Source organism: Ictalurus punctatus, chromosome 4 (assembly GCF_001660625.3).
Source record: "Ictalurus punctatus breed USDA103 chromosome 4, Coco_2.0, whole genome shotgun sequence".
In the NCBI taxonomy this organism is placed as follows: Eukaryota; Metazoa; Chordata; class Actinopteri; order Siluriformes; family Ictaluridae; genus Ictalurus; species Ictalurus punctatus.
The window spans coordinates 17,455,704-17,481,660 of record NC_071284.1 but is presented as its reverse complement, the minus strand read 5'-3'; the positions used below and the strand labels follow the sequence as shown (position 1 = coordinate 17,481,660).

Genomic DNA, 25,957 nt, shown 5'->3' with positions numbered 1-25,957 from the left:
AACAAGATGTGGAAAAAGTGAAGCACTGTGAATACTTTCCGAATGCACTGTAGCTGTGATGTGTGGCAAAAGGCTGTTGAGCATCACAAAATGGGAACTGGTTATAAGAAAATAGCACAAGCATTGAAAATACCCATTTCCAACATCAGGGCAATAAATAAGAAGTTCCAATCAACTGGAAATGTTATGAATCAACCTGGAATTGGACATGTGTCTATACTGTCTCAATGCGCTGTGAAGAGGATGCTTCGAGTGGCCAAAAAATCTCCAAGGATCACAGCTGGAGAATTGCAGAAGTTAGTTGCGTCTTTAGGGGTCAGAAAGTCTCCAAAGCTACAATCCGAAGTCATCTACATCACCACAAGTTGTTTGGAAGGGTTTCAAGAAAAAAGCCTCTAGTCTCATCCAAAAACAAACTCAGGCTTCTTCAGTTTGCCAGACACTACTGGAACTTCAAATGGGATCAGGTTCTATGGTGAAATCAAATCAGATGAAAATAAAATAGAGCTTTTTGGCAATATACACCAGAGATGGTTTTGGCGCACACAGAGAGGTACCCATATGGAAAAGTACCTCATGCGCACGGTTAAATATGGTGGTGGCTCTTTAATGTTTTGGGGCTGTTTTTCTGCCAGAGAACCTGGACATTTTGTTAGGAAACATGGCATCATGGAGTCTATCAAATCTCAACAGATATTAAATGAAAACCTGACTGCCCTGCCAGAACGCTTAAAATGGGCTGTGGATGGATTTTCCAGCAGGACAATGATCCAAAACATACATCATAATGAAAACAAAAATAGTTTACTGACCACAAAATCAAGGTACTGCCACAGCCATCCCAGTCGCTGGACTTGAAACCCATAGAAAACCTGTGGGGTGAACTGAAAAGGAGGGTCCACCAGAATGGAGAGATTCTGTATGGAGGAATGGTCTCAGATCCCTTGCAATGTATCCTCCAACCTCATCAGGGATTATAGGAGAAGAGCTGATATCTTGGCAAAGGGAGGTAGCACAAAGTATTGACAAATCTATGTTTTTTGTTTGCAACTGTTTGATATCCATGAGAGCAGAGCATTTTTGTGAATTTTTTGAACAAGAGATCAAAAGGTTAAAACAATAAAGACAATTTTTCACAGCCTTCTTTGCTTATATTTACCAAGGGTGCCAATATTAGTGGAGGGCACTGTAGATGTAAAAAAAAATAAAATAAATAAATTATTTTGTTCATTCTAAGTTCATCATACCTAATAATGCTAAGTGATATGATTTCATTCTTGTTTTTTAATGGTTTATTTTCAGAAAATGCACTGAAAGAAGACAGGGTGCAGCCAGCTATAGGTGTTTACAAGAAACTGGTCTGTCAATTTTCCTACAGCTGGAAGAAAAGAATGGCGCTGACTGCAGCCCAATAAGATTTGAATCTGCCTGAGCACTCATTGATTACAGAGTGTCCAACAAGATGGGGAACCAAAACAAAAATGACTGCTAGGGTGCTGGAGCAATGTAAAGCTTTGAATTATGTGCTGTTGCAGACAGGAAAACAAGACATCTAACACTGACATGGCAAGACATGTTAGACTCCATCCACAAGGTTCTGCATCCACTCCAAGAGTTTCCAGATGTGCTTTCTGGACAGGAATTTAAGTCTAGTCTATCTTAAGCTAGTACTTCACCTTTTGAGGACAAAGACTCTAACTGAAGCTCAAGAGGACACAGAAATGCAATCAAATGCAGAGTCCTTCAATACCTCCAGGACAAATATTATGACCCAGCCACTCAAGAACTTCTGGATGTTACATCATTCTTAGATCCTCAAGAAAACATCCTGGCCATAAAAACAAAAATGATGACAGATGTAAGAAGCTGCAACAAAGGTAAGAAAATTACACTTTATAAAGTTCTGTATATGAAGAAATATATTGAGCATTCATTTCTGTTCTGAAAATTCATTAAAACTGCAGTAACTTGGTTATCATGTTTTCTGAAGGCTATCACAAGTCACAGAGCCACAGGACTTTACAGCAGCCTCAACTGTGAAAGCAAAGAAACTTGGCAGCTATTTCAAGATTTCCACTGTGTCTCCAATGGAATGTCTTCATTTTAATGATGCAGTAGAAGCAGAGCTGAACAGCTACATAGTTACACCAGCAATTGATGGAGAGGAGGATCCCCTGGCCTGGTGGAAACAGCACCAGGTTAACTTTCCCAGGTTGAGAAGGTTGGTTTGCCGATACCCATGTGTTCCTGCCACAGGTTCACAGCCAGAAAGACTCTTCATTGCAGCAGGCAATATAGTACCATGTAAATGGGCATGCCTCAAAAAGGTGGATATGCTGTTCTTTTTGTCAAACACCACATTACCCTGAACAATGTGAAGATGTGACAATCAAGATGTGAACATTTTCTTGTTGAACTTTTGGCCAAGTTATTCATTTATTTTGCACTTTAAATGGCAGAAACTTTTGAGATCACTGATTAATTGTTGAAGCCTTAATTTAGGTCATGGTCTGTTGTTTACTGATGTAGAATTGTTTAGTGTGTTCGTGTTCTTAAAAACAAGATTATAATTTTATTTATATTTAGGTTATTTAACTTAAGTTTATTCTAGATACTGTAGTAATTTGTTTGATTTGTCATGACAGAAGTTTGCATCATGACAGATTTATTTAATTTACCATGGCACAATGTTAATGTTAAGTGGTTTTAAATAAATAGAAGTGCTAGTAATTGCATTGTTCCATCTGTTTATTTTAGTGTTAGAAGATAATAAGTTTGTAATTATGCTTGGTCTTTGATACTGTGCAAATCACCACAACAAACCTGTAGCTATTTTTAAATAATCGCATTTTAGTTCGCAATCACAATTTTGATCAGACAAATCGCAATTAGATCCACCCCCCCCAAATCGTTCAGCCATACAAACCTGTCTCCCGTTGAAAACATATGGTACATTGTGAAGCGCTAAATACAACTATTACGGCACCGTACAGTTGTGCAGATGGAGTATTGCATAATGGAAGACCGCTGTCTAAACTGGATCGACTGGTGCCTTCAGTCCTCAAGCGATTATTAAGTATTGTTAAAAGGAAAAAAAGAGGTGTAACACAGTAGTAAACATGCTGCTGTCCCAACTTTTTTTGCAAGCACCAAATTTGGAATGAGCGTATGTTTGTGGAAAAACAATGAAGTCCTTAAAATAAAACATCAAATATTGTGTTTTTTAATTTAATACAGGTCACAGAGGACTTACAAATCATTGCTTTCTGCTTTCATGAGCATTTCACCAACTATCCCACTGTGTTTTTTGGGTGATTTTGTTGTACTGAAAAAGCCCATTAAAATACAGCTCATAGTGAAAGTAATAAGGTTGACTGCTAACCTCTGCTCCAATATTCAGACGAGCAGGCTCCTGTCTGCTCCGATTGGACCTTCTGACACCATAAACATCTGGATGTTCCTCCCACATCTGACAAACATAAAACAAAACAAAAGCACTGACTGAGTTATAATTATACAACAGTTATAACTCAGCTCGTTTCAATATTTTCCTTGTTTTTTCTTGAAGAAGAGAAAATTACATCTAGAAAAAGTGAAACAAGCATCCAATGTTATACATGTTTGACCAGGATTGTTTAAGTTTGGTAAAAGCCCACAGATATTACTAAAATCCTGGCCATCAAGTGACTACTGCATAGGTTTCTCATTCAAGTCGGAAAGGTTTTTTTTTTTTTAACCCAGATCCCTTTTCTTTGCCTTAGAAGATGAAAGAAAGATAGCCTTTACAGCACATAAAGTTAAATTCTTTTCATGTCTTAAATTGCTAATATTTTACCCTGGTGCAGAGGGAGTTAAGGTTTGAGGGCCCATAGTAGCAGCTTGACAGTGCTGGAATTTGATCAGAAGGTGAGCCACCACTGCTTGCCTGATTATGGTCACTCTACCTGGTTCAGAACCCAATACCACATCACTGTTATAGGCAGTCTATGGATTCATAGGTACGGTATATTAGAATCCAGATTTTTATTCTGTAATTCATCAACCAGAAACCTCTCTCTCCCCTGACCAAAAGTTTTAGCAGAGAAGATCTCAACCTTATGTCTAAGCAACATTTATCTCAAAAGAGACTGAGTTTCAGTCAGAAAGCTTGATGTGTCGCCTTACCTTTTTCACATCAGCCAGGTCTCTCTTTTTGTCCCGTTTCTCTTTGATCTCTGCAATGGTCTGGCGTGACTTCGACCCAGCCGATTCGCTCCCAGATTCAGAGCAGCTCTCAGACTCGGATGTGCTGTTGGACTCGGAATGCTGGGAGTGTGCATGCTCACTGCCCTGCTCACTCTCAGACTGGCTGCCCGACTCCGAACCTGAACGATTCGACTCCTCTGATGCAGAGTTGCTATATCAAAAAAGGCCACAGTCAGGATTCAGCATGACAGAAAAGAACTCACATGGTCACTGTACAAAAAACACAGGTACATGCTGTACAAACTGATCAGTGTTAATACTCAAAGCAATTTATAAACACACATACAGTTTAATTGTAACATTAGGTAAACGTGTGATGTATCAATCAGTAACATACAATGTCATTCATCCCCAGATTGAGTGCAGCTAATATGGCATCACCCAATACGTAAGGGATACAGGGTTTGTTCAGATGCTTCATAATGAAATTCCAGGACTGTCAAGGACTTTTCAAGCACTGTAATTTGTTTTGTTTTCAAGGACTATACAAGAGATGTCATTCAAACATATTCTTTATTTCTTCTTTTAAAATTCCAAAATAAATAATAAGAACAATAATAATAATTATTATTATTATTAGTTATATTTATTATTATTATTATTATTACTACTACTACTACTGATGATAATAAATACATTATTATATGCCGCCTTTTGCAGCCAAACTGGACTAAATTTGCATTTCCCAGGCTTTGCTTCATCTCAATCATAATTTCAATATACATGGTATTCCAAAAGTCTCCATACATAGGGGAAATAAATTTTTTTTTAGCAAAATGTCTTCCAAAATGTTTCATACTTTTTTTTTTCCAGATAGCATCAAGGAATGCCTTTGACAGAAGAGGAATGCATTGAAATCATTCTCATGGCTGGATCAGGAAGCTCTCACAAGGTTGTGATGGACTTTAACAGGGAACATGGCAAGTAAATCACACATGACACTGTTGCCAAACTGGGAACCAAAGTTGGAATACGACACCATGTGTGTTTACAAAGAAATGGCAATCTTGTAAAGAATGTTTTGTAATGTTACATTTTGCTAAAAAAAAAAAAAAAAAAAAAAAAAAAGGGTCAATTTCCGCTATGTATGGAGACCTTGGGACAACCTGTACTGCAGGTGAGTGGCAGGAGCACTGTTACCCACAACTTTAAATGGAAAATCGCTAAACGTCGCTAGGTGATGAATATGCTTATTAGTGCATGACATTACATCATTGCATCGTATTTGCATTCTGACTAGTGTCAGCTCTTTACATCTGTTTGTTTCTTTCCTACTTTCTGTGCTCATAATGTATTTTAATACAGCTGAATGCCCAATAAAGCTGTTCTAATTTACATATTTTTCTCTTTCTGCTGTCAGGCAACGGAGCAAGTATGAAATAGTGACTGAAACGTGGTCCATTAAAACTACGTTAACCAGCATTCACTTCCATGACATTTCCAATCTGCTGCTCTGCACATCTAAAATCCTGACTTTTTTTTTGTAACTGCAACATTGTCTGACAAAATCACCATACACATAATTTAAAGACAACAGCTGTGCTGTTGACTATATTTACATGTAAAACAATCACTCAGAGAGAAAGTTAGCAATGACAGAATGTCTTTCTTATTTTTTCTCTTACACCGAATGTGCTGCTCCTCTCTGCCACTCACTGAACAAAGCAGACGCAGAAAAAAGTGTGCCTGCAGCAGTAAAGCAAGACCACCACGCTCACAGGGCAGTACTGGCGATTCTCTTCTATGGAAAGTAGCTAAGATTTGCCCAAAAATTCGCTAGATTTGTCACTAGGTGCTTTTTGGAAGGAAAAAATATATATATATATATATATATATATATATATATATATATATATATATATATATATATATATATATATATATATATATATATCACTAAAAGGGTCGGAAAAGTGAACCGGAGCTGTCTGGCAAAATGAGTGTGTGAGTAGTGAGAGGAGAGGGAGGGGTTGCAGCAGGGTGTCATATTTTAAGTGAAAAGATTGTATTCATGTTCTATCGAAAATAAACACTTTAAAGTTATTTAGCACTTTCGTAGTTATTGACTTTTTATGATTCGAGCACTTTTTAAGCACCACTAGAGAAAACCTATTTTCAAGGTTTTCCAGTACTTAAATTTCAAAAAGCCAATTTCAAGCAAATTGTACGAACCCTGGGGATATTAAATCATAACACCAGAATACAAGAACATTTTACAATACAAAAGATATACAAAAGTTAATACACCGGTTATCTGCAGGTATCAGCGCTTCAAATGTAATACTTTTTAATACTATATTCAAGACATTTCCAAAAAAATGTAAGACCTGTATGTCACTTCAATCATGCTACACGATACATCAACTATGATGGATTGTTTTCATGAATATACATCAATTTCTGGGTTTAAGTAAACTATAGCAGGGTAAACGTCTACAGAGGTATATGGGAGAGCATAGCAAATATCCTTTTTGTATTACCATTTGCTCCAACAGTGAAAGAAAAAAAAATCCAGTATTTCCTTGCCATGACTTTCCAAGAGAGGGGAAAAAAAATATTGAGAGATTGATTACGGCAGTCAGAAGAGAAAAAGATATCAAATTTACCATCACTCCCTCAGCAGCTGTATTAGAAACCCCCTCGCAGCATTGTTTACAAGTTTTTTTGTAATTTAATGCCAGGGTAATGTAACAAGTAGCGTTGTAAATGTACATAAATAAATAAATATATATATATATATATATATATATATATATATATATATATATATATATATATATATATATATATATATATATTTAAAAACCTTTGCTATTTTATAATATTACTATTGCACTGAATAATACTTTATTATTATTAATAATAATAATAATAATAATAATAATAATAATACATTTTTATTTGTCATACAAATAGTAACATATTTATGGCTTAATTCACTTTTATGTCTTAAACCTTGTGGCTTTTATTTTGGTGGAAAACCGCAAGAAGACCTCCTTTTAGTTGGAAACAGTTGTTTTAAAATTCACTTCTCATTACCAATCAAGTGAAATGCTGTAAACCTCTGCCCACAAAAATGTTTGAGATTACGCTAACGTAAAACCAAAGTGAATCTGACGTGTTGTGTCTAAATGCAACAATATAAATAAATATATCGTACAATATATGGACATAACTTCAATCATTTTTGCTGACTTCAATATTGCCCGTTATGTTTACATGCATGCTTGTTTACATAAGAAGGAATGTCACCATGTCATGTTCAGCGAGTTGAGACGGATGCAAATGCAGTTTAAGCCTTTTATTTGACAGCCAGGCAGACAATCATGTCGTTCCGGTGCTGTCCGGTGCGTTCCGGTGTAAAACCGGTGTTCCATGTAGGGCTTACGCCGCTTGAAATGAGATTTGTTGCCGATTGCTCTAATCATAGCTTGCCTCTTTGTAAGTAGCTGCAGTATTATAAAATATAGAATTTAATTGCACAATGGCTTCTAAGAATGACAAGACCACCAGCAAAGCTTGCGGTTCAGTCTCCGTTGTTGTGTATACGATCAAGGTAACGTAATGGTCATATGGTAGGGGTTTGACAAATCAGGGAAGGATATGCAATGATCCAGAAGACCCAATAAGGGGGTGAATGTGGGCAGCTTCGCCTTCGTTTTCAAAAGTCTTCGTTTTGGTCCGTTTACACTGAAACACGTTTCCAAAAGTCTGTTTTCGAGGGTCGAAAATGGCGGAGTAGTGTAGATGACAGGCGTAACTGTAGCAAAGGTTATGCGTTTTAAAAACGAAAACGCTCTAGTGTATACATGGCCAACTATTGTTGAGAGAGTTTGCTCTTTCATCTGCTACTCAGAAAATGTGAGTCACATTGATGTGCATGAAAAAGTTATTTTATTCTCATAGTATTTTTCTAATACTGAGCAATAACAAATAATTGGTCCATGTCTCAACTGCATACTACTGTAATAAAGAGTGTCATTTCATGACTGTCATTATTATTTAGGTACTTATTAGCATACATTGTATGGCTCTCAATATGCACATTCACAGCTGTACACTTAATGCATGCACTGTAGGAGGAGCAGATCACAACCCATGTTTCAAAGTATTCTTCTGTAAGTATCCTCCAAAAGCCTGATTCTACCAGAAATGGCGAAATTCCAAAATCGTCCACCCTGTATACAATTAATTAATATATGACTTCTAACTCATCAAGATGTAAGAAACATAAAATCATCTTCCATGTTGACTGTCATTTCACAGGGTAAATGAGGGAAAAACTATCCAACTTAACAAGACTATTGCATTACATCATTACATGCTGCAATGCTGTAATATTTAATGCTGGAGTATTTACGTCAAAATGTACCACTTTTTTATATATACAGTCGTGAAAAAATAAGTACAGCCCATGGAAATTGCTGGCTTTTTTGACATATTTGGACAAGCAAACATTTGATCCTCTTTGAAACAGTGCCTATTAATAAATTTGATGTATTATCACGACACATAAAATTGCCCTTTTGTAGCAATTTTCACAATTTAAATAAAGAAAAAAATCAGATCAGTCATATGGAAAAAGTAAGTATATCCCTACATTTATATCTTCAAATCCATAACATTAGAATCAGGTGTTCAAGATTGGGTGTCAGTGATTAGAACCTGCTTAGTGTGTGCATGTGGAACCTGTCTTATTTATATCCCTCTCATATCTGGTGTCTGGTGTTCCCTTTGCTATTGAGGTGTGTGGTGTCATCATGCCAAAATCTGAAAAGTTCTGTAAGGCCTTCAGAATAAAGGTTGTGGATGCCTAGGAGTCTGGCAAGGGATTTAAAAAGATCTCCAAATTATTTGAAATATATCATTCCATTGCAAGGAAAATAATCTATGGTGCAGATTTCAAACAACTGCCAATTTGTCCACGACTGGACGTCCCTGCAAATTCAGCCCAAGAGCCTACCATCTGATACAAAAAAAAAAAAGTCTTCAAGAACCCCAACATTTCATCACAGCATCTGCTAGTAACTCTTGCAGCTGTTGGTGTCAAAATACATGCTTCTACAATCAAGAGAAATTGCACAAATTTGACCTGCTTTGGAGGCGTGCCAGGAAAAAGCCTTTGCAAGAGTCCAGTTTGCCACTGAGCATATAGGCAAAGACCAGGCCTTTTGGAATTATGTGCTCTTACAGATGAATCAAAGAGAGTTGTTTGGCCACAGTAACAGCAGACTGGTCTGTGCCAAACATAAGACAGCTTTTCAGGAGAAGCACCTCAATCCAACTGTGAAGCACGGTGGTGGAAATGTTATGGTTTGGGGTTGCTTCTCTGACTCTGGGACTGGACAGCTTGCATTCACTGATTCAACTATGAATTCTGCATCAAATCAAAGAGTGCTTGAAGATAATGTGAGGCCATCTGAATGTTGAACAGAAAAGTTGATGTAGAACTGAAAGCAGACCTTTCAACAGGACAGTGGTTGTAAGCACACTGGTAAATGGCAGTGGTGGCTTAGCGGTTAAGGCTTTGGGTTACTGATCGGAAGGGCGGTGGTTCAATCCTCAGCACTGCCAAGCTTAACCATTAACCGTCTCTGCTCCAGGGGCACCATATCATGGCTGACTCTGCGCTCTGACCCCAGCTTCCTGACAGGCTGGGGTACACTAGAATGGCCTAGTCAAAGCCTGGATTTGAATCACATTGAAATGTTATGGGGGATTGAAAACGGGTAGTACATGCAAGAAAACCCTTAAAAATCTTGCAACTGAAAGACTATTGCATGGATGAGTGGTCAAAGATTCCAGCAAGCCTAGTGGACAATTATGCAAAATGCCTACAAGAAGTTATTTCTGCTAAAGGGGGCAATACTAGCTTCTAAGGGAGTATTTATTTTTCCCACAAACGAATGTCACATCTATTGATATATCTGCTGAAATTATTGAAAAAAATAGTTTTCCTTGTGGTTTTGTTCAAGTATAGCAACTTTATTAATAGGCACTGATTCAAAAATGATCCAATTTTTGCTTATCCAAATATGTCAGCTATGTCAAAAAAGCCAACAATTTTCATGGGGTGTACTTAACATCTTAGGGAGTTTTTCCTTGCCACCGTCGCCACTCAGTGGCTTGCTCAGTTGGGATAAATTCACACCTTTAATATCTGTATACCATGTTGATATTTCTGTAAAGCTGCTTTGAGACAATGTCTATTGTAAAAAGCGCTATTCAAATAAAATTTAATTGAAAATTGTTTGTTCACATAGTTGTGTATATACACACACAGTACTATGCAAAGGTTTTAGGCACCTATTTTTTTTTAGTACAAACTAAAAAAGATTTTTTATTTTATGACTTCTATATTATCAAGTCAGTACAAAAAAACATTTTAGATTCCCAAACATTCGTTTTCTAGCACAAATCTCATTGGTCATCCAGTTTTTAACGCAGTTCAAAAAAAAATACGAACCCCGGGACGTTAAAAAAATTGTATGCTTTGATGCCACGCATTTTACGCAAGGGTGTGAACACTCCCATTGACATCCACTGATTTAGACACGGGGTATTAAACGGACCGTTTAACGCGCTGGAAAAACGTCCCAGTGTGAACAGGCCTTAAGGTTTTAGATTTTTTTTTTGTTTTTAATGATGTTTCTATGATAATATTTCAGTACATTATAAACTGAAATACGAAATAGACAGAAAACATCAGTTGCATTGCTGACGAAGCAATCGTCCCCAGGGGGCGTGACCATATCTGACATTCATCCAATTGCTGTGAAGTAAGTATTGAAGCTGGTCATCAAAGGGCTATCAGCTTTCACTCAAAAATCCTTTATAGAAATCCTTTTTGGCCCACTTAATTTTTTTATTCAGTAATGTTTCTCTTTGTTACATTGTTTGATACAAAAGACAAATATAAATAAATATATATGGACTGAGTGTACATGTTTCTTATTCATTTAGATAGGCATCAAAATGGTAGGCCTTTTGGTGTCTAGAACAACTTGTCAATCTGGAACTTGAAGTCCCAGAGGTCCTTGGCTGTTCTGTTCTCAACCAGGCTGGCCTTTTCTAGCTACTGAGAGGATTTCAAAATGTTAGCCACGTCCTCTACCTGCCAATGATACATCCCGTGGAGCGGCTTGGTCAAGATTGATGTGGAAGAAGTCTAGTGGCCTGAACCCTGACCTCACTAATGCTCTTGTGGCTCAATGAGCACAGCTACACTTCCAAATCATGCTGGAAGCCTTCCCAGAACAGCAGAGGCTATTATAAGCCATATGCCTATGGTTATGGAATGGGCACATATGAGTGTGATGGTCAGACCCACATGCACACCCATATGCATTTGTTGAAAATTGTAATCCATATTTAGTCCCCCTTTGCTGTTATAATAACCGCCACTCTTCTGGGAAGACTTTCCACTAGATTTTGTAATGTGGCTGTGGTGATCTGTGCCCATTCGGTCACAAAAGCATTAATGGAAGTCATGCACTGAAGTTGAGCAAGTTGCTAAACTGACTTGCTCAAGCAGGTTTCTCCTTTATAATAGTAAGGAGGATCTGGCCAAGTCTATCCATTTAAGGTCACCCAGGTGCCTGTTCAGTCCCTTCTTATTTCAAGACAGGACTACTGTCACCTTTGCACTTTGTTATTTTTTTTTTAAAGTCATTGGCATGTGTTTTTATACTGTACTAACCTCCTCAACATGGTTTTTAGACTGAAGGTATTCTTAGTCCCTGACCCAGTGAACCAGTATGAGTATGTGTTTACTGACAGAAACTTCAAAGCACTTCTCTAAGTTGCTATGGATAAGGGCATCTTCCAAATGCCATGAATGTTTCACAAGTTTGGCTGCACGAATGCTGGTCAGAGAGATCATGTAAATTAAACCTCTGTGATCTAGTACATTGGGTTTAACCAGAATATTCTTCAGTGCATTGATTGATTTAATATTATTGATATTGATTTAATCTGTATCACATGGAGAAAAATTTATTGATTTCAACAGTATCATACAAGTTCAAGAAATTACATTCATAGAATATAGTTTATATTTATTTACGAGTTTCACATTGGTGTATGAATAGTGCAATTTGTATGATTAATGGTTCAAAAAAATGGTTGGTTGGCATGTTGGACACATTTGAAACAGAACTCTGACAAGCAAATATAAAAGGCTAGTACTTGCAAGTCTATATAAAATCTCTAACAAGTAAATAGAAAAGGCCTATGCTTGGAAGTCAAACAAAACTGAGCTAACAGAATAATTGTTTAATAAATAAGCTACATAAAAGCCTCTAAAATAGTACTGTCACACTGCAATAAAAAGCTCTGTATATAGCTGGATGTATACAAAATGAATGCTGAGATTTTATACTTCTAATACTTTAACTAAATGGTAATTGTTTGAAATCAACTAATTAAGCTAATATTGGATTCAGATATTAAAGTTTCTTAAATACGAGAGTCAGATCATTTGTTAAATATTGGATATTTAAGTAATAAAATTAATACACACATTTAACTCACCTATTTCTGTCCCTGGTTTCAAGAGTGCAGTGTTTAAGTATTACAATTTTACACTAGGTCCTAAAAATCTAATTGGTCAATTTCATATTATATATATTGAAGAGGTCTGACTGGTCCCGTCGGTCAGTTTTTTAAGTTTACCTCGGTCATAGCCAGGGCCATTTATAACACACCTCAGGTGGATACAGACGCTGCAGACGGATGCTGGACGGACCAATGGGTGGCCACTTTGCCCAGACTGCCCTTAACATGGGGCTCGCAACTGGGAACATGGATGAGTACAAGGCTGTGTCCTACAACATATGTAGGGCAGTGGAGCAGGCAAAGAGGTGCCACAGGAGGTAACTAGAATCACAGTTCCAACAGGGTGGTTCTAGGGGCCTGTGGCAGGAACTGAGAATGATAATGGACTACGAAACAACATTCAGCAGAATGGTGAATGCGGATGCGTCTCTGGTGGACAAACTGAACATTTTTTTATGCTCACTTTGAGCCTGCAGCCAACAGCACTGATAATGCTAGCAGTACTAACAGCACTAGCAGTGCTCACAGTGCTAATGGCAGCATGCATGTGGAGTGTATCAGAGCAGGAAATCCATTTATCATCTTGCAGCACCATGTGAGGGAGGCTTTCAGGGGAGTGAACAACAGAAAGGCAGCAGGACCAGACAGCATTTCAGTTTGAGTTCTTAGAGTCTGCACTGTCCAGCTAGCACCGGAGTTCGCGGACATATTCAACCTCTCCCTGCCACAGCCAGTAATTCCCACATGCTTTAAACGGCCAATTATCTTCCCAAAGCATAACACATCATCTACCAAACATAGTGGAGACAGTGTTATGGCATGGATATGTATGGCTGACAACGGAACTCGGTCACTAGTGTTCACTGATAATCTGACTGCTAACAGAAGTAGCAGGATGAATTCTGAAGTGTATAGAATTATACTTTCTGCTCACATTCACGTACATGTAGCAAAACTGACTGGACAGTGCTGCACAGTACAGATGGATCATGACCTAAAACATACCGCAATGGCAACCCAAGTGCTTTTTAAGGCAAAGCAATGTAGCTTGTGGGCAAGGAATGTTCTTATATGGCCAAGTCAGTCACTTGACCTCAACCCAACTGAGCATGCTTTTCATTTATTGAAGACAAAACCAAAGGCAGAAAGATCCACAAACAAGCAGCAGCTGAAGGCAGCTGGAGTAAAGGCCTGGCAAAGCATCTCATGGGAGGAAACTCAGCATTTGGTGAAGTCCATGTGTTCCAGACTTCAGGATTTGCATCCAAGTATTAAAAATAATCCTTATATTTGTAATTATGTTAGTTTGTCCAATTATGTTTGAGCCTAGGATAAGCAGTATAGAAGATGGATGGATGGATGGATGGATGTTTGAGCCTGTGAACATGAAGGGACTAATTAAATGGCTGTAATTCCTAAATGGTTAATGCAACATTTTGTTAAACCCCTTGAATTAAAGCTAAAAGTCTACACTTCAATCACATATTGATTGATTCATTTCAAATCCACTATGGTGGTGTACATCGGCAAAATTAGAAAATTGTGTCACTGTCCATGGACCCGACTAGATTTTGGATTGCAAAATACAAACATCACATGGATGATATTTCAGATTGTTGCCTATTGCATTGGTGTATGCTGGTGGTATAGATTAAAATGCAAATTTCTAAATACCATAGTGCAGGAGTCTCCAACCTTTTTGTGAGTGAGATCTCCCTGAAGGGATAAAATAGTCTAGAGGGCTACTTGTTTGATATACTCAAAAATATATACAATTTGTTATAAATATAATAAATATATACACACACTGGTGCTTTTTAAACTTTAAATTAACAACATTATGTCAAAGGGATAACGAAATATCTTTAAATCCTGGAATAAAAAATTATTTCTCACAAGCAGTTTTAATATTTTTAAACCATCAATCCTGGAAAACATTCCAAGAAAATGTATTGAAATATGTACATTTATAATTTTTTCTTTCACACTGCACTAAACACATTTCCCTAAATAATTTAATTCCATTTAATTTCAAGAGTCATTTGTCACACTTGGAACAATAACTCTTCGACAATAAATCTTTACAATAACTTTACAATGACTGTGTTTTGTTCTGTCCAAATCAGTCTACTTTATTAGGGGGGAAAAAATAAAATAGATTGGTCATCTAATAGCTTTCTAATGGGAAGCTTGGCATTCCATAATGTCCACAAGTGCCGTATAATCAGGAGTACAACCCGACACTGCAACTCCAAGTGTGCATCAGTAAGGCATGTTCTATGATTTTCATAATAAAATTCATATTTGAAAATGCAGATTCACACAGGTAAGTTGAACCAAAAGGACAAACTACTTTCATGGCTACTGTGTAAATGTTTATGTATTTCTCTGGGTCAAAAATATTCCAAAAGTCTTCGGCCTCCTGATGGGCTTTGAGGTTAATGTCACTTTACATAGTGAGAATCTCCATCTCAACCTCACTAGAATCCAGGTTCAATGAATCACTTAGTTTCTCAGAAATTTACAATATGTCCACTGGCATGACAGGATTTGTAATGAATGACATGCATTGTTGCAGCGTATCAAAGTCATTGAATCTGTCCTCAAATTCTTGTCCAAGCTTTGTCAAGCGTTCAGAGTACTTATTTAATACTCTGTCAAAGACCTCAGATGCAGATGCACTGTTGCTTAGCACTGACTGCATGGATGGAAAGTGATTCAATTTTTTTCCTCTGTAAATACGTGGAGAAAAAGCTGATCTTGGAGTTGAATGCATTTACAGCACTGATCATGTCACTGATTGTCTTACCTTTTCCTTGGAGTTCACAGTTCAAATTATTCAATTTCCCAGTGATGTCAGTTAGGAAAGCAAGATCCAGTAGCCACTCAGTGTCCTCAAGCATGGAGGTGTCCTTCCCTCTGGATTCCATGAACACCTTGGATTTCACTCAAAAGTGCAGAAAAACGCTGCAAAATCCTTCCTCTTTCAGTGTGAAGCAACAGATCACCATATTCAGCTGAGAACTCCTCAACAAGTACCTTGAATGACCTGTACTGTTTCCCATTTGACTGGACGCTGATAAATTTTTTTTTAACTACAGAGGTCATTACGTGATCAAATCCCATCACTTTAGCACACATTGCCTGCTGGTGTATAATGCAGTGATAACGTAGAAACTTTGGGAAGTCCGGGCTCAGTCTGCATAGCGCAACGAATCCAGTGTGCCTGCCAGTCATCGCAGGGGCTCCATCAGTTGTCACTGATGCCAGCTTTTCTAATGTCACGTTTTTGTCAATGAAGTACTTATTAACGGCATAATAAACATCAACACCCCTCATTGTTGTCTTAAGAGGCCGTAATGTCAGGAATTCCTCTTTCACTGAAAACCATTCTAATGAAATGCTAAAATCTACTGGCTCATCACACTCGATGGAAAACCATTTGCACAAACCATAAGTCTTTCTCCAGTTGCTTCGTTACGTTCGCTGTTATAGCCGTGACTCGTCTTGCCTTTGCCACGAGTTGAACATCGGAGAGTGCAGACATGATTCCATCTCCATTCTTGTGATCTTTAAACAGTGTTCACGATCACAGTCATTGCTCCGTTGACAATTTAAATTTTTTGTGTTTTGTCAAAAAAATGAGCACCCTAAATGAATCTTCGGTAGCAGCCTGTGACTTCTTAGCACGCCTGGTAAAAAATTATTGATGCTTGCTTAATATTGCTTTCCAACTCGTTAACATTTGCTTTTCTAATTGATGTACCTTGTGGATATCTGCTATTGAAGGTCTTATGGATTGTGGTGAAATGTCTCCGCGTTGTGCCTCCTGGATACCGCAATGCAAACCCCACAGATGAGGCATACACTTTTGCCTTTGACATTTGTGAAGAGAAAGTCTCCCACTCCTCGTTAAAGTAATGTCTTTTTCTTTTTTGCAGGACCTGGTGCACCATCATCCATAATTAATCCTTTGTTGTTTTTTTGTTATAGTTGATTTCACCTTGTTTATGTTGACAGCTCGCTACCGCCTCAACTCTCAGAATAGCCTACGAGAAACATACTGGAAGGAAATTCTCTTATATCATGTAGTCTCATATTACGAACTGCTATCAAATACCTATGATGAATGTATTCATTTAATTACCTCTTTAAATAAACTGAACAACTGCCATCTTTCTTATAGCGGGCACATGTATTTTCTGTCTCTTGAAAAGACTTATTTTCATAGTGTGCGGTGTGTTTTGTTTTGTCTAGATGGCTGGTACCTGCATCAATGTGTACAATGTGTATATATACTCCTGTTTTGAATGAATAAACCAGAAGTCTCTGTGAACATTCATACGTGTCAATGTGTGTGTTCATTCGGACTCTCCAGGCCTGAACTCTGCGGTAAACCACACTTTCTAGCTCATAGCAGCACAGAACTAAAAGTTAATAGAAGTAATGGTAGAACAGGCTGAAAGCGCTGACAGAGGTCTGAAAGACATAATCTGAGATTTGGAGATTCCTGAGATACATGGAAACACGTACACTACATACCTTAACAATAAGATTCATAAACTTATACAGATAAAAACATTTAAATGATGATTTTATGTTTTAATGTTACATGAAATGTTACCACTTTTTCATTTTTTGTAAGTATAAATTAAAAAAAACCCTAAAATTAACAATTAAAATTGAGCCCATTTATAGAACGTGCTCACAGACTACATGTGGGCTACCAGGTGCCAGCGGGCATCATGCTGGAGACCCCTGCCATAGTGTATAGAAGCCAATCAATCAAAAATCCATTAAAAACTATTTTATAAAAATCATTAAAAACAATTAAATGTGATATGCAATTTGTTTGAAAAAAAAAAAAAGAATGTTATCCCTTATTTTGTGCATTGTCCACCTATTTACATTAATGCACTGTGAATTTTTCACAAGTCACTTGCCAGAAAGGTTTGCGTGTCCCTGGCTCAAAGACTCAACAGTACCTCTCTGAAATGTCTAGGATTTATTTTACTTCGCTTCTTTTAACCCAGTGCTAATTCAAATTCCAGATGAACATTACTGCATGTTTCAAAGAAAAACTAAATACTGCATTATGGTTCTTCAGAAGCACTTCTTACATTTTGCTATACTACTATTGATATATGCTATTTCTTAAGTATACTAAATTAGGGTGCAACGATACACTCTGGTCATGATTCAGTTCACAATGCTAGCTTCACAACTCAATTCATTTCAATTCCCAGAATATTTTGAACAAAATTTTAATGAAGACACCTTTTTAATTTATGAATCATAAATAATGCAAAAATGTTTGTTACATTTTGAAAAATAAACCAAGATCTAAAGCAAAATTAACTTGTAAAAATTAAATGTAACAAACAAAGCTTGCATACAGTGTCCTACTTCCTCTGCTGTAAACAGTCCTGGTCCAGTTGTATCGTGAGAATGTCCACTCTTGCATCAAAACAATACGCATATGTTATGGTTCTCTCGTGAACGTGCATCAGAGATCTATGCAGAAGTGAAGATATTTTGTGAATAAAGACTTAATTGTACAACCCCAATTCCAAAATATTTGGGACACTGCATGGGCTCAGAAACACCTCCAGAACTCACTGTCTGTGAACACAGTTCGCCATGCAATCCACAAATGCAGGTAAAAAAGAAGCCATATGTGAAAATGTTGCAGAAATGCCGCAGTCTTCACTGGGCCAAAGCTCATTTAAAATGGACTGTGGCAAATGTACCGTGGAAAACTCTTTTTGGAACCCATGGACGCCGTGTCCTCCAGACTAAAGAGGAGAGGGATCAGCGCTCAGTTGAAAAGCCTACATCTCTGATGTTATGGGGGTGCTTTAGTGCCTATGGAATGGACAGCTTGCACATCTGGAAAGACACCATCAATGCTGAAAGGTATATACAGGTTTTAGAGCAACATATGCCTTCATCCAGACGACGACAACGTCTTGATGAAGGCCTTACATATTTCAGCAAGACAATGCTAAAGAGTCCGGGTGCTTAACTGGCCTGCCTGCAGTCCAGACCTTCCACAAATTGAATCTGATGCATCATGAAACGAAAAATAAGACAAAGAAGACCCAGGACTGTTAAGCAGCTAGAATCCTGTATCAGACACGAATAGGGCAACATTCCTCTCCCAAAACTCCAGCAATTGTTATGCTCAGTTCCCAGATGTATAGACTGTTGTTAAAAGAAGAGGGGATGCTATACAGTGGTAAACATGACCCTGTCCCAACTGTTTTAAGACATATTGCTGCCATCATATTCAATATTACCTTTTTTATTCTGAAAAACGTACATTTCCTCAATTTAAACATTTGATATGTTTTCTGTACTATTGCGAATAACATATGGTTTTATGAGATTTGCAAATTGCATTCTGGTTTTATTTACATTTACACAGTGTCCCAACTTTTTTGGAATTGGGGTTGCAGTTTTTTGTGCACACATAGCATTTGTATCGCTTCATAAATTTGGAATTAAACTACTGGAGTCACATGGACTACTTTTACAATGCCTTTATGAAATTTTTGGGGCTTGAAAGTTTAGGTTACCTGGACTGTCAGTGGAGATACAGGTTTCATTAAAAATGTCTTCATTTGTGTTCCGAAGATGAACAAACATCTTATGGGTTTGGAACGACATGAGGATGACCAATTGATTAAAATTTTCAGTTTTGGGTGAACTATCCCTTTAAAAAACACAAGTCTAGATGATTCTCTGTTACAGTGTATCAAAGAACGCAATCATGTTGCCAGCATGCTCTCTATATATTTTAACTCCCATGAGTTACACAGATTGGGACCTTTGGTGTTCAAAAAGTTCAACTGCATTAGATGCATATGTGGAAGCAGGGGCGTGCTCAAGCACTTGTTAGTGAATGGAGGGCGGAGCCAGAAGAGGTGCGGAATGGACAACTGGGAGGAATATTATTAATGAACGTTCTGAGTTGCAGCGAGACGATGAAAGGGGAGAGCCGAGCGCTGAGAGAGAGAGACAGAGAGGGAGCAACCAGCACGAACCTGTGTGTGTGCGCATGCGTGTGAAGGTATAGTAATAAAATAAGCTGTGAAAGAGATAAAGTGAAAAAGGAGATAAAGCGTCTTTTTGAGTTGTCCCAAGCCTGCCTCCTCATTTCTGCCGACAGCATAAAGTTGGGAAAGACGCCGACATGAAATCCTCACCGCTGGATGACCTCGTCATACCCCTCACCAACCTCCACCAGACCCAGCATCAGGCCCTCCTCCTGCTACGTCATGACCAGGAACAGAAGATAAAGGACCTTCTTGATGCCCCACCTGCTATTCCAGCTGTGGTCCCAGCAGCCACCGTAGCTCTGCCCCACATTGCCCTCGTCGAGATGGGACCGCAGGACGACCCGGAAGCTTTCCTGGAGCTGTATTAGCACTCCGCTGCAGCATGGGGCTGCAGAGGGTCAGTGGGCTGCCCGCCTGTTGCCGCTCCGGTCTGGCGAAGCCCAAATCGCGGCCCAGCAGTTACCAGTTGCCAATATACTGGACTACCCGAACCTGAAATGGGCAATTCTACAAAGCCACACTCCAGAGCAGCACCATCAGCACCCTTCGTACTCGGCCGCCCGTTCGCATTCGCCCAGAAGCTCCAGGACACATGCTGGAGGTGGCTGCAGGCTGAGGGACACGGCACCGAGGATGTGATCGATCTCGGGGTGCTTGAGCAGTTTGTCACCCACCTTGCCTGTCCTCAGAGACACCACCAATTGATCCTCTGCCAACTGGACCGGCTTGTTGAGCAACGCTAGATGGTGGCACTGGACCCATTCTGCTGTCCCATCCAGCGTCGCTCGACAAGGCGGTCCAGTTGGCAGAGGATAACTTGGTGGCGTATCTCAGGGCAGGCAAGCTCCTCCCTTCTTCCCCTCTCTCACTCTCACACCAATCCCCCGTCCTCTCCCCGTAACTGATCCACGGAGACAGGCACCTGTAACCCCTAGACCAGCTCCGTGAACCCGTGCTTTCCCTCCCCCTTCCTCTCCCCGTGTCTGTCTTAGCAGGTCATCATTAACTTTCGGGGCAATAAAAATATTTGCCGGGGTTTCAAGCGTTAGCAAAAAAAATGTTTATGAATTAGTGAAAAATGGTGTGGAATTGGGGTATATTCCTGTAGTTAAGGGATAAAGATTGGCATACATTAATTAAATTAACTACTGCTTTTGAATGACATGATTCATCAAAACACCCACAGGGAACCTATTTGACACATCTGAGTTCAGTTAAGAATTCTTCAAGAAAGAAGATCATTTTAAAAATGGTAGTGCCCTGGTAACAATTAATGGTGTGGATTTTTGCTGATAACTGCTAGTTCCAGCAATCAGAGCCAATTAATTGGCAAAACCAAATCACTCGGTCGAGCTCTAGTGCTCATATGCATATTTCAGACTTCTCAGTACTGCAAAGGCCACTAACAAAACTACAAAGTATATATTATACAGCCCTAACAAACCAATAATATTCATTATACAAGTATTCACAGCTGTTTGTTAGCTTGGGATGATCAATGATAGTATCGGGAATCTGCAAAAGATTCTAACTATCGTGATGGCCATCAAGTCTGAGGATTTAAACATCTGTGGAAACACATGGTGTCTGCAGCGTTAAATCAGACAAAAAATAAAGTGAGTTGTATCGCATAATATGGGTTTTATAATATTATGGATGTGTCTAGACATTATCTTTAATCGCAGCAATTAGAGGAGGCCTAGTTTCTTTTTGATCAGTCAAAAATAGTAGGTTTTGCTGTAGTTTTGAGTGTGAATGAATTGATTTAATACAAATCTGTTAAGACAGTGGGCCATTCTGTTTATTTATTCTGTTAACACCTTCACCTTGAATAAAATTATGTCATGGCAACCAAAGATAAATCTGCTAGATCATTATAATAATTCTCCTAATAGAGTAAAAATAAACATCAGGTAAAGCAATTTGTGATTTGACAGTTTTTTCTTAAACAATATTTTATCCTAACTTCATGTGTTCTAACAAGTTTACTTCATAGCCTAAATGCTATGCTTAAATTGACAGGCCTGCAAAAGTTAATACTTAAGCACAACAAACCTTGCATTCCCTGTCTGCTCATGTAATTATGCACTTTTCCTTATTTCTTATATGTAGGCTAATGTTAAAATGTTGTTGAAAGTTAGGGCAATGCTTTTTGTGCATGTTCCATCTGTATTGATTTGACAGCTCAAAAGGTATGATTTAATTTAACATATTTCACACTTGTAAAACACAACAGCATAAACATCTATAATTTATGTCTATTTTCTAGCTACATTTTGTGATTTTGTGTGATGTGTTCAGCTGCTGGATTTGTGGATATGTTCTGTTAGGCACGAATCAGTGAATTCTGTGACAGCCCCCTCGTTGTGTTCATGTTAAGCCTATATCATTCCCAAAATATGTCTTTTTAATCTATTGTACCTTTGGCAAGGTTACTGTCGTTAGCAAAAACTATCACAAAAACTAAAACCATTTGTGAAAATACATTTTTCATTAACTGAAAAAAAAAATGAAAATGTGTTTCCACATAAATGAAAACAAAACTGCAACTATAACGTTCATCTGCAATACGAACGAAAACTAAATAGAATTTCCGTGAATAAAACTACCACCACGTATATTCTAACTAGTTAGCTAATTCATTGAAATTTAGCCATAACTGTCAATATAACAACTTAGACTTTTGTTATGTTGGCTAAAAATTTTTTTTAATAGTTCCAACAATAATTCCAAAGGTTGTTGATAATGGATGTTGCGTTCAAACTGTGCACTACAGTGCCATGTTAAAATCTCACAATAAACGATGTGTATAAGCTTTAATCCGTTACAATATGCATTCAATTGGACTGTTATGCCCTGTGTAATTTGTTTTAACGAAACAATCATCTGATCATAAATGCTTATGGATGATAGATAGATAAGACAGATGGATGAATGGGTAAATAGATAAGCAGAGGGAAATTATGTAATAACACTGCAGATATAACAAAGCAGATTTTCAATGCATTGGCTGCTTTCTGCAGTCATTAAAAGTTCCTTAAGTACTGCTGGCATTTGAGTTTTCTTTTGAAATCCATGCGCACCCTGTTTTACCCTGGCCCATCCACTGTTCAATTTCTGGCCTCACCACTGTTATGAATGTGTTTCTCTCAAAACATCAGCATAGATTAACTTTAAAATGAAATTTTTACTGTTTATCATCATCTTGTTCATCACTATATATGAAGTATCTTTGCTGCTGTTCACCATAGAACACATGCAAGATTAATTTACATAATTTTATTTAAATATCATAATGAGTTTAGTTACAGCTAAGAACTTGCATTACGTTTATTTACAGTCCCAACCTGAGTTTTACAGCATTCCTGACCTTGTTAATGTACATGACATGTTTTAAGTATGTCTGCCCACACCCCCTTCTTTTCCCCCTCAAAGCCACAGATGATAGTATTGTCAATCAGCAGTAATTAGGGGGCACAATAGGACAATGGCATGTTGCACACACTCTCACAAGCAGGGCAGAGTGTAGGGAAGGTCAATTTATTGTAGCACTAAACTATATAGATATTTACTAATTATTATTAAAACAATTCCTTGAAAAGTCATCACCAAAATCAGTGATTCCAAAATAGCAAATATCAATATTGAGACATTTACAAAAAAAACATTCTGAAGCCCCAATCACTATTATTGTTACTGGCACACTGAACGTAAAAGTATTACATACTTTTTTAAATGTCCAAAACCTAACAGTTATAATGATTAATATTTGTATTCTAATGCTAAATAGTTTGAGAATTGTTAATTATTTTCGTTTTATAGGTAAAAATATTTGGTACAGTTTGGGCGCCCACAGCAAGCACTGCAGCTGCTAACAAACCAGCCAAGACAGTCAGACTGTCCATATATGGTGTATGATGTCACAGGGGGGAGCCTTAACCCCTCTCAATCATGAGTGGCTGCCTTGTTGCTAGCTGGGAAAAGACCAATCAAAATTCAGCAAAATGAACTTCAGCCCTAGAGAGCACTTCCTAGATTCTCTTCCTGTAGTTCCATGCACCTTTTTATGTAATGCTGTGCAACTCACATGAGCTATGCAGCACAAAGCAAGAGCCATTTTGTGGTGCTCAAGTGGGCTTTCAGCCATTTAATGATACCATATATTGCAAGAAAGGTATTGCCTTTTCTTCTTTGAACACCACTCATACTAAACATAAGACAAATTAAATTATTATATTTAAAAATGGCAGAACTAGATTTAGTTTAACTTTAAATGTAGAGACATTTTCAAAGAAAATGGCTGCCAAGAGCTTACAACAGCTCACCATGCTGAAGGTCAAGTACATATCCAATTGCTCTCCTCTTAGTCAAGACATCAGCAACTGTACAGTGACATGTTCTGTTTTGTAGCTACAATGCAATACTTTTTTTTTTATATATATATAACTTTCAATGCAACCTACAACATGCACAGCACACACGTGTGCATGTATATATATATACACACACATACACAAACACACACGGTGGTGCTTGAAAGCTTGCAAACTCTTTAGAATTTTCTATATTCCTGCTTACATATTACCTAAAACATCCTCAGATTTTCACACAAGTCCTAAAAGTAGATAAAAAGAACTCAAACAAATTAGAAAATTATTATACTTGGTAGTTTATTTATTGAGGAAAATTATCCCATATTACACATCTGTGAGTGGCAAAAGTATGTGAACCTTTGCTTTCAGCATCTGATGTGACCCCTTTGTGCAGCAATAACTACAACTAAACGTTTCCAGTAACTGTTGATCAGTCCTGCACATTGGCTTGGAAGAATTTTAGCCCATTCTTCAGTACAGTATAGCTTTAAATCTGGGATGTTGGTGGGTTTCCTCACATAAACTGCTCGCTTCAGATTCTTCCACAACATTTCTATTGGATTAAGGTCAGGATTTTGGGTTGGCCATTCCAAAACATTAACCATTCTTTGGTAGAACGACTTGTGTGCTTATGGCCATTGTCTTGCTGCAGGAACTGCTTTCTCGAGATTCAGTTCATGGACAGATGTCCTGACATTTTCCTTTCAAATTCGCTGTTATAATTCAGAATTCATTTTTCCATAAATGATGGCAAATCGTCCAGGCCCAGATGCAGCAAAACAGGCCCAAACCATGATACTACCACCACCATGTTTCACAGATGGGATAAGGTTCTTATGCTGGAATGCAGTGTTTTCCTTTCTCCAAACAGAACACTCATTTAAACCAAAAATTGTATTTTTGTCTCATCTATCCATAAAACATTTTTCTAATAGCCTTTCTGCTTGTCCACCTGATCTTTAGCAGACTGCAGAAGGGCAGCAATGCTCTTTTTGGAGAGGAGTGATTTTCTCCTTGCAACTCTGCCATGCACACGATTGTTGTTCAGTGTTCACCTGATGGTGGACTCATGAACATTAGCCAATGTGAGAGAGGCCTTTAGTTCCTTAGTAGTAATCCTAGGTTACTTTGTGACCTCACTGGCTATTACATATTTTGCTCTTGCAGTGATCTTTGTTAGTCGACCACTCCCGGAGAGGGTAACAATGGACTTGAAAAATCTGCCTGACTGTGGTTTGGTGGAGTCCAAACTCTTTCAAGATGGTTTTGTAAACTGTTCCAGCCTGATTAGCATCAACAACTCCTTTGTAAGTGCCATGATATACTTCCACAAACATGTGTTGTGAAGATCAGACTTTGGTACATCCCTACTCTTTAAATAAAACAGGATGTTCACTCACACCTGACTGTCATTCCACTGAAAACACCTGACTCTAAATTGACCTTCAAATTAACTGCTAATCTTAGAGATTCACAGACTTTTGCCACCCACAGACATGCAATATTGGATCATTTTCCTCAATAAATAAATTACCAAGTCTAGTATTTATGCCTCATTTGTTTAATCTGGTTATCTTTATCTATTTTTAGGATTTGTGTGAAAATCTGATGTTTTAGGTCATTTATTCATTCATTCATTCATTCTCATATATATATATATATATATATATATATATATATATATATATATATATATATATATATAAAATTCTAGAGTTCACA

The 25,957-nt window shown here is 37.8% G+C and overlaps 1 protein-coding gene across 7 annotated transcripts in view; it reads right to left on the bottom strand.

Annotated features, from left to right (window-relative positions):
• chd2 (chromodomain helicase DNA binding protein 2) overlaps nucleotides 1-25,957 on the bottom strand; it is a 117,532-nt gene that overhangs the window by 78,773 nt on the left and 12,802 nt on the right. For 6 of the 7 annotated variants that reach the window (XM_053678017.1, XM_047153463.2, XM_053678015.1 and 3 more), the window contains 2 exons: nucleotides 4,165-4,396; nucleotides 3,383-3,469 (listed from right to left, as the gene is read on the bottom strand). In XM_053678017.1, coding sequence (XP_053533992.1) covers nucleotides 3,383-3,469; nucleotides 4,165-4,396 — 319 coding nt within the window. Of the gene's footprint in view, nucleotides 1-3,382; nucleotides 3,470-4,164; nucleotides 4,397-25,957 lie in introns of those variants that run through there. The other variant, XM_047153465.2, reaches the window with a different exon arrangement.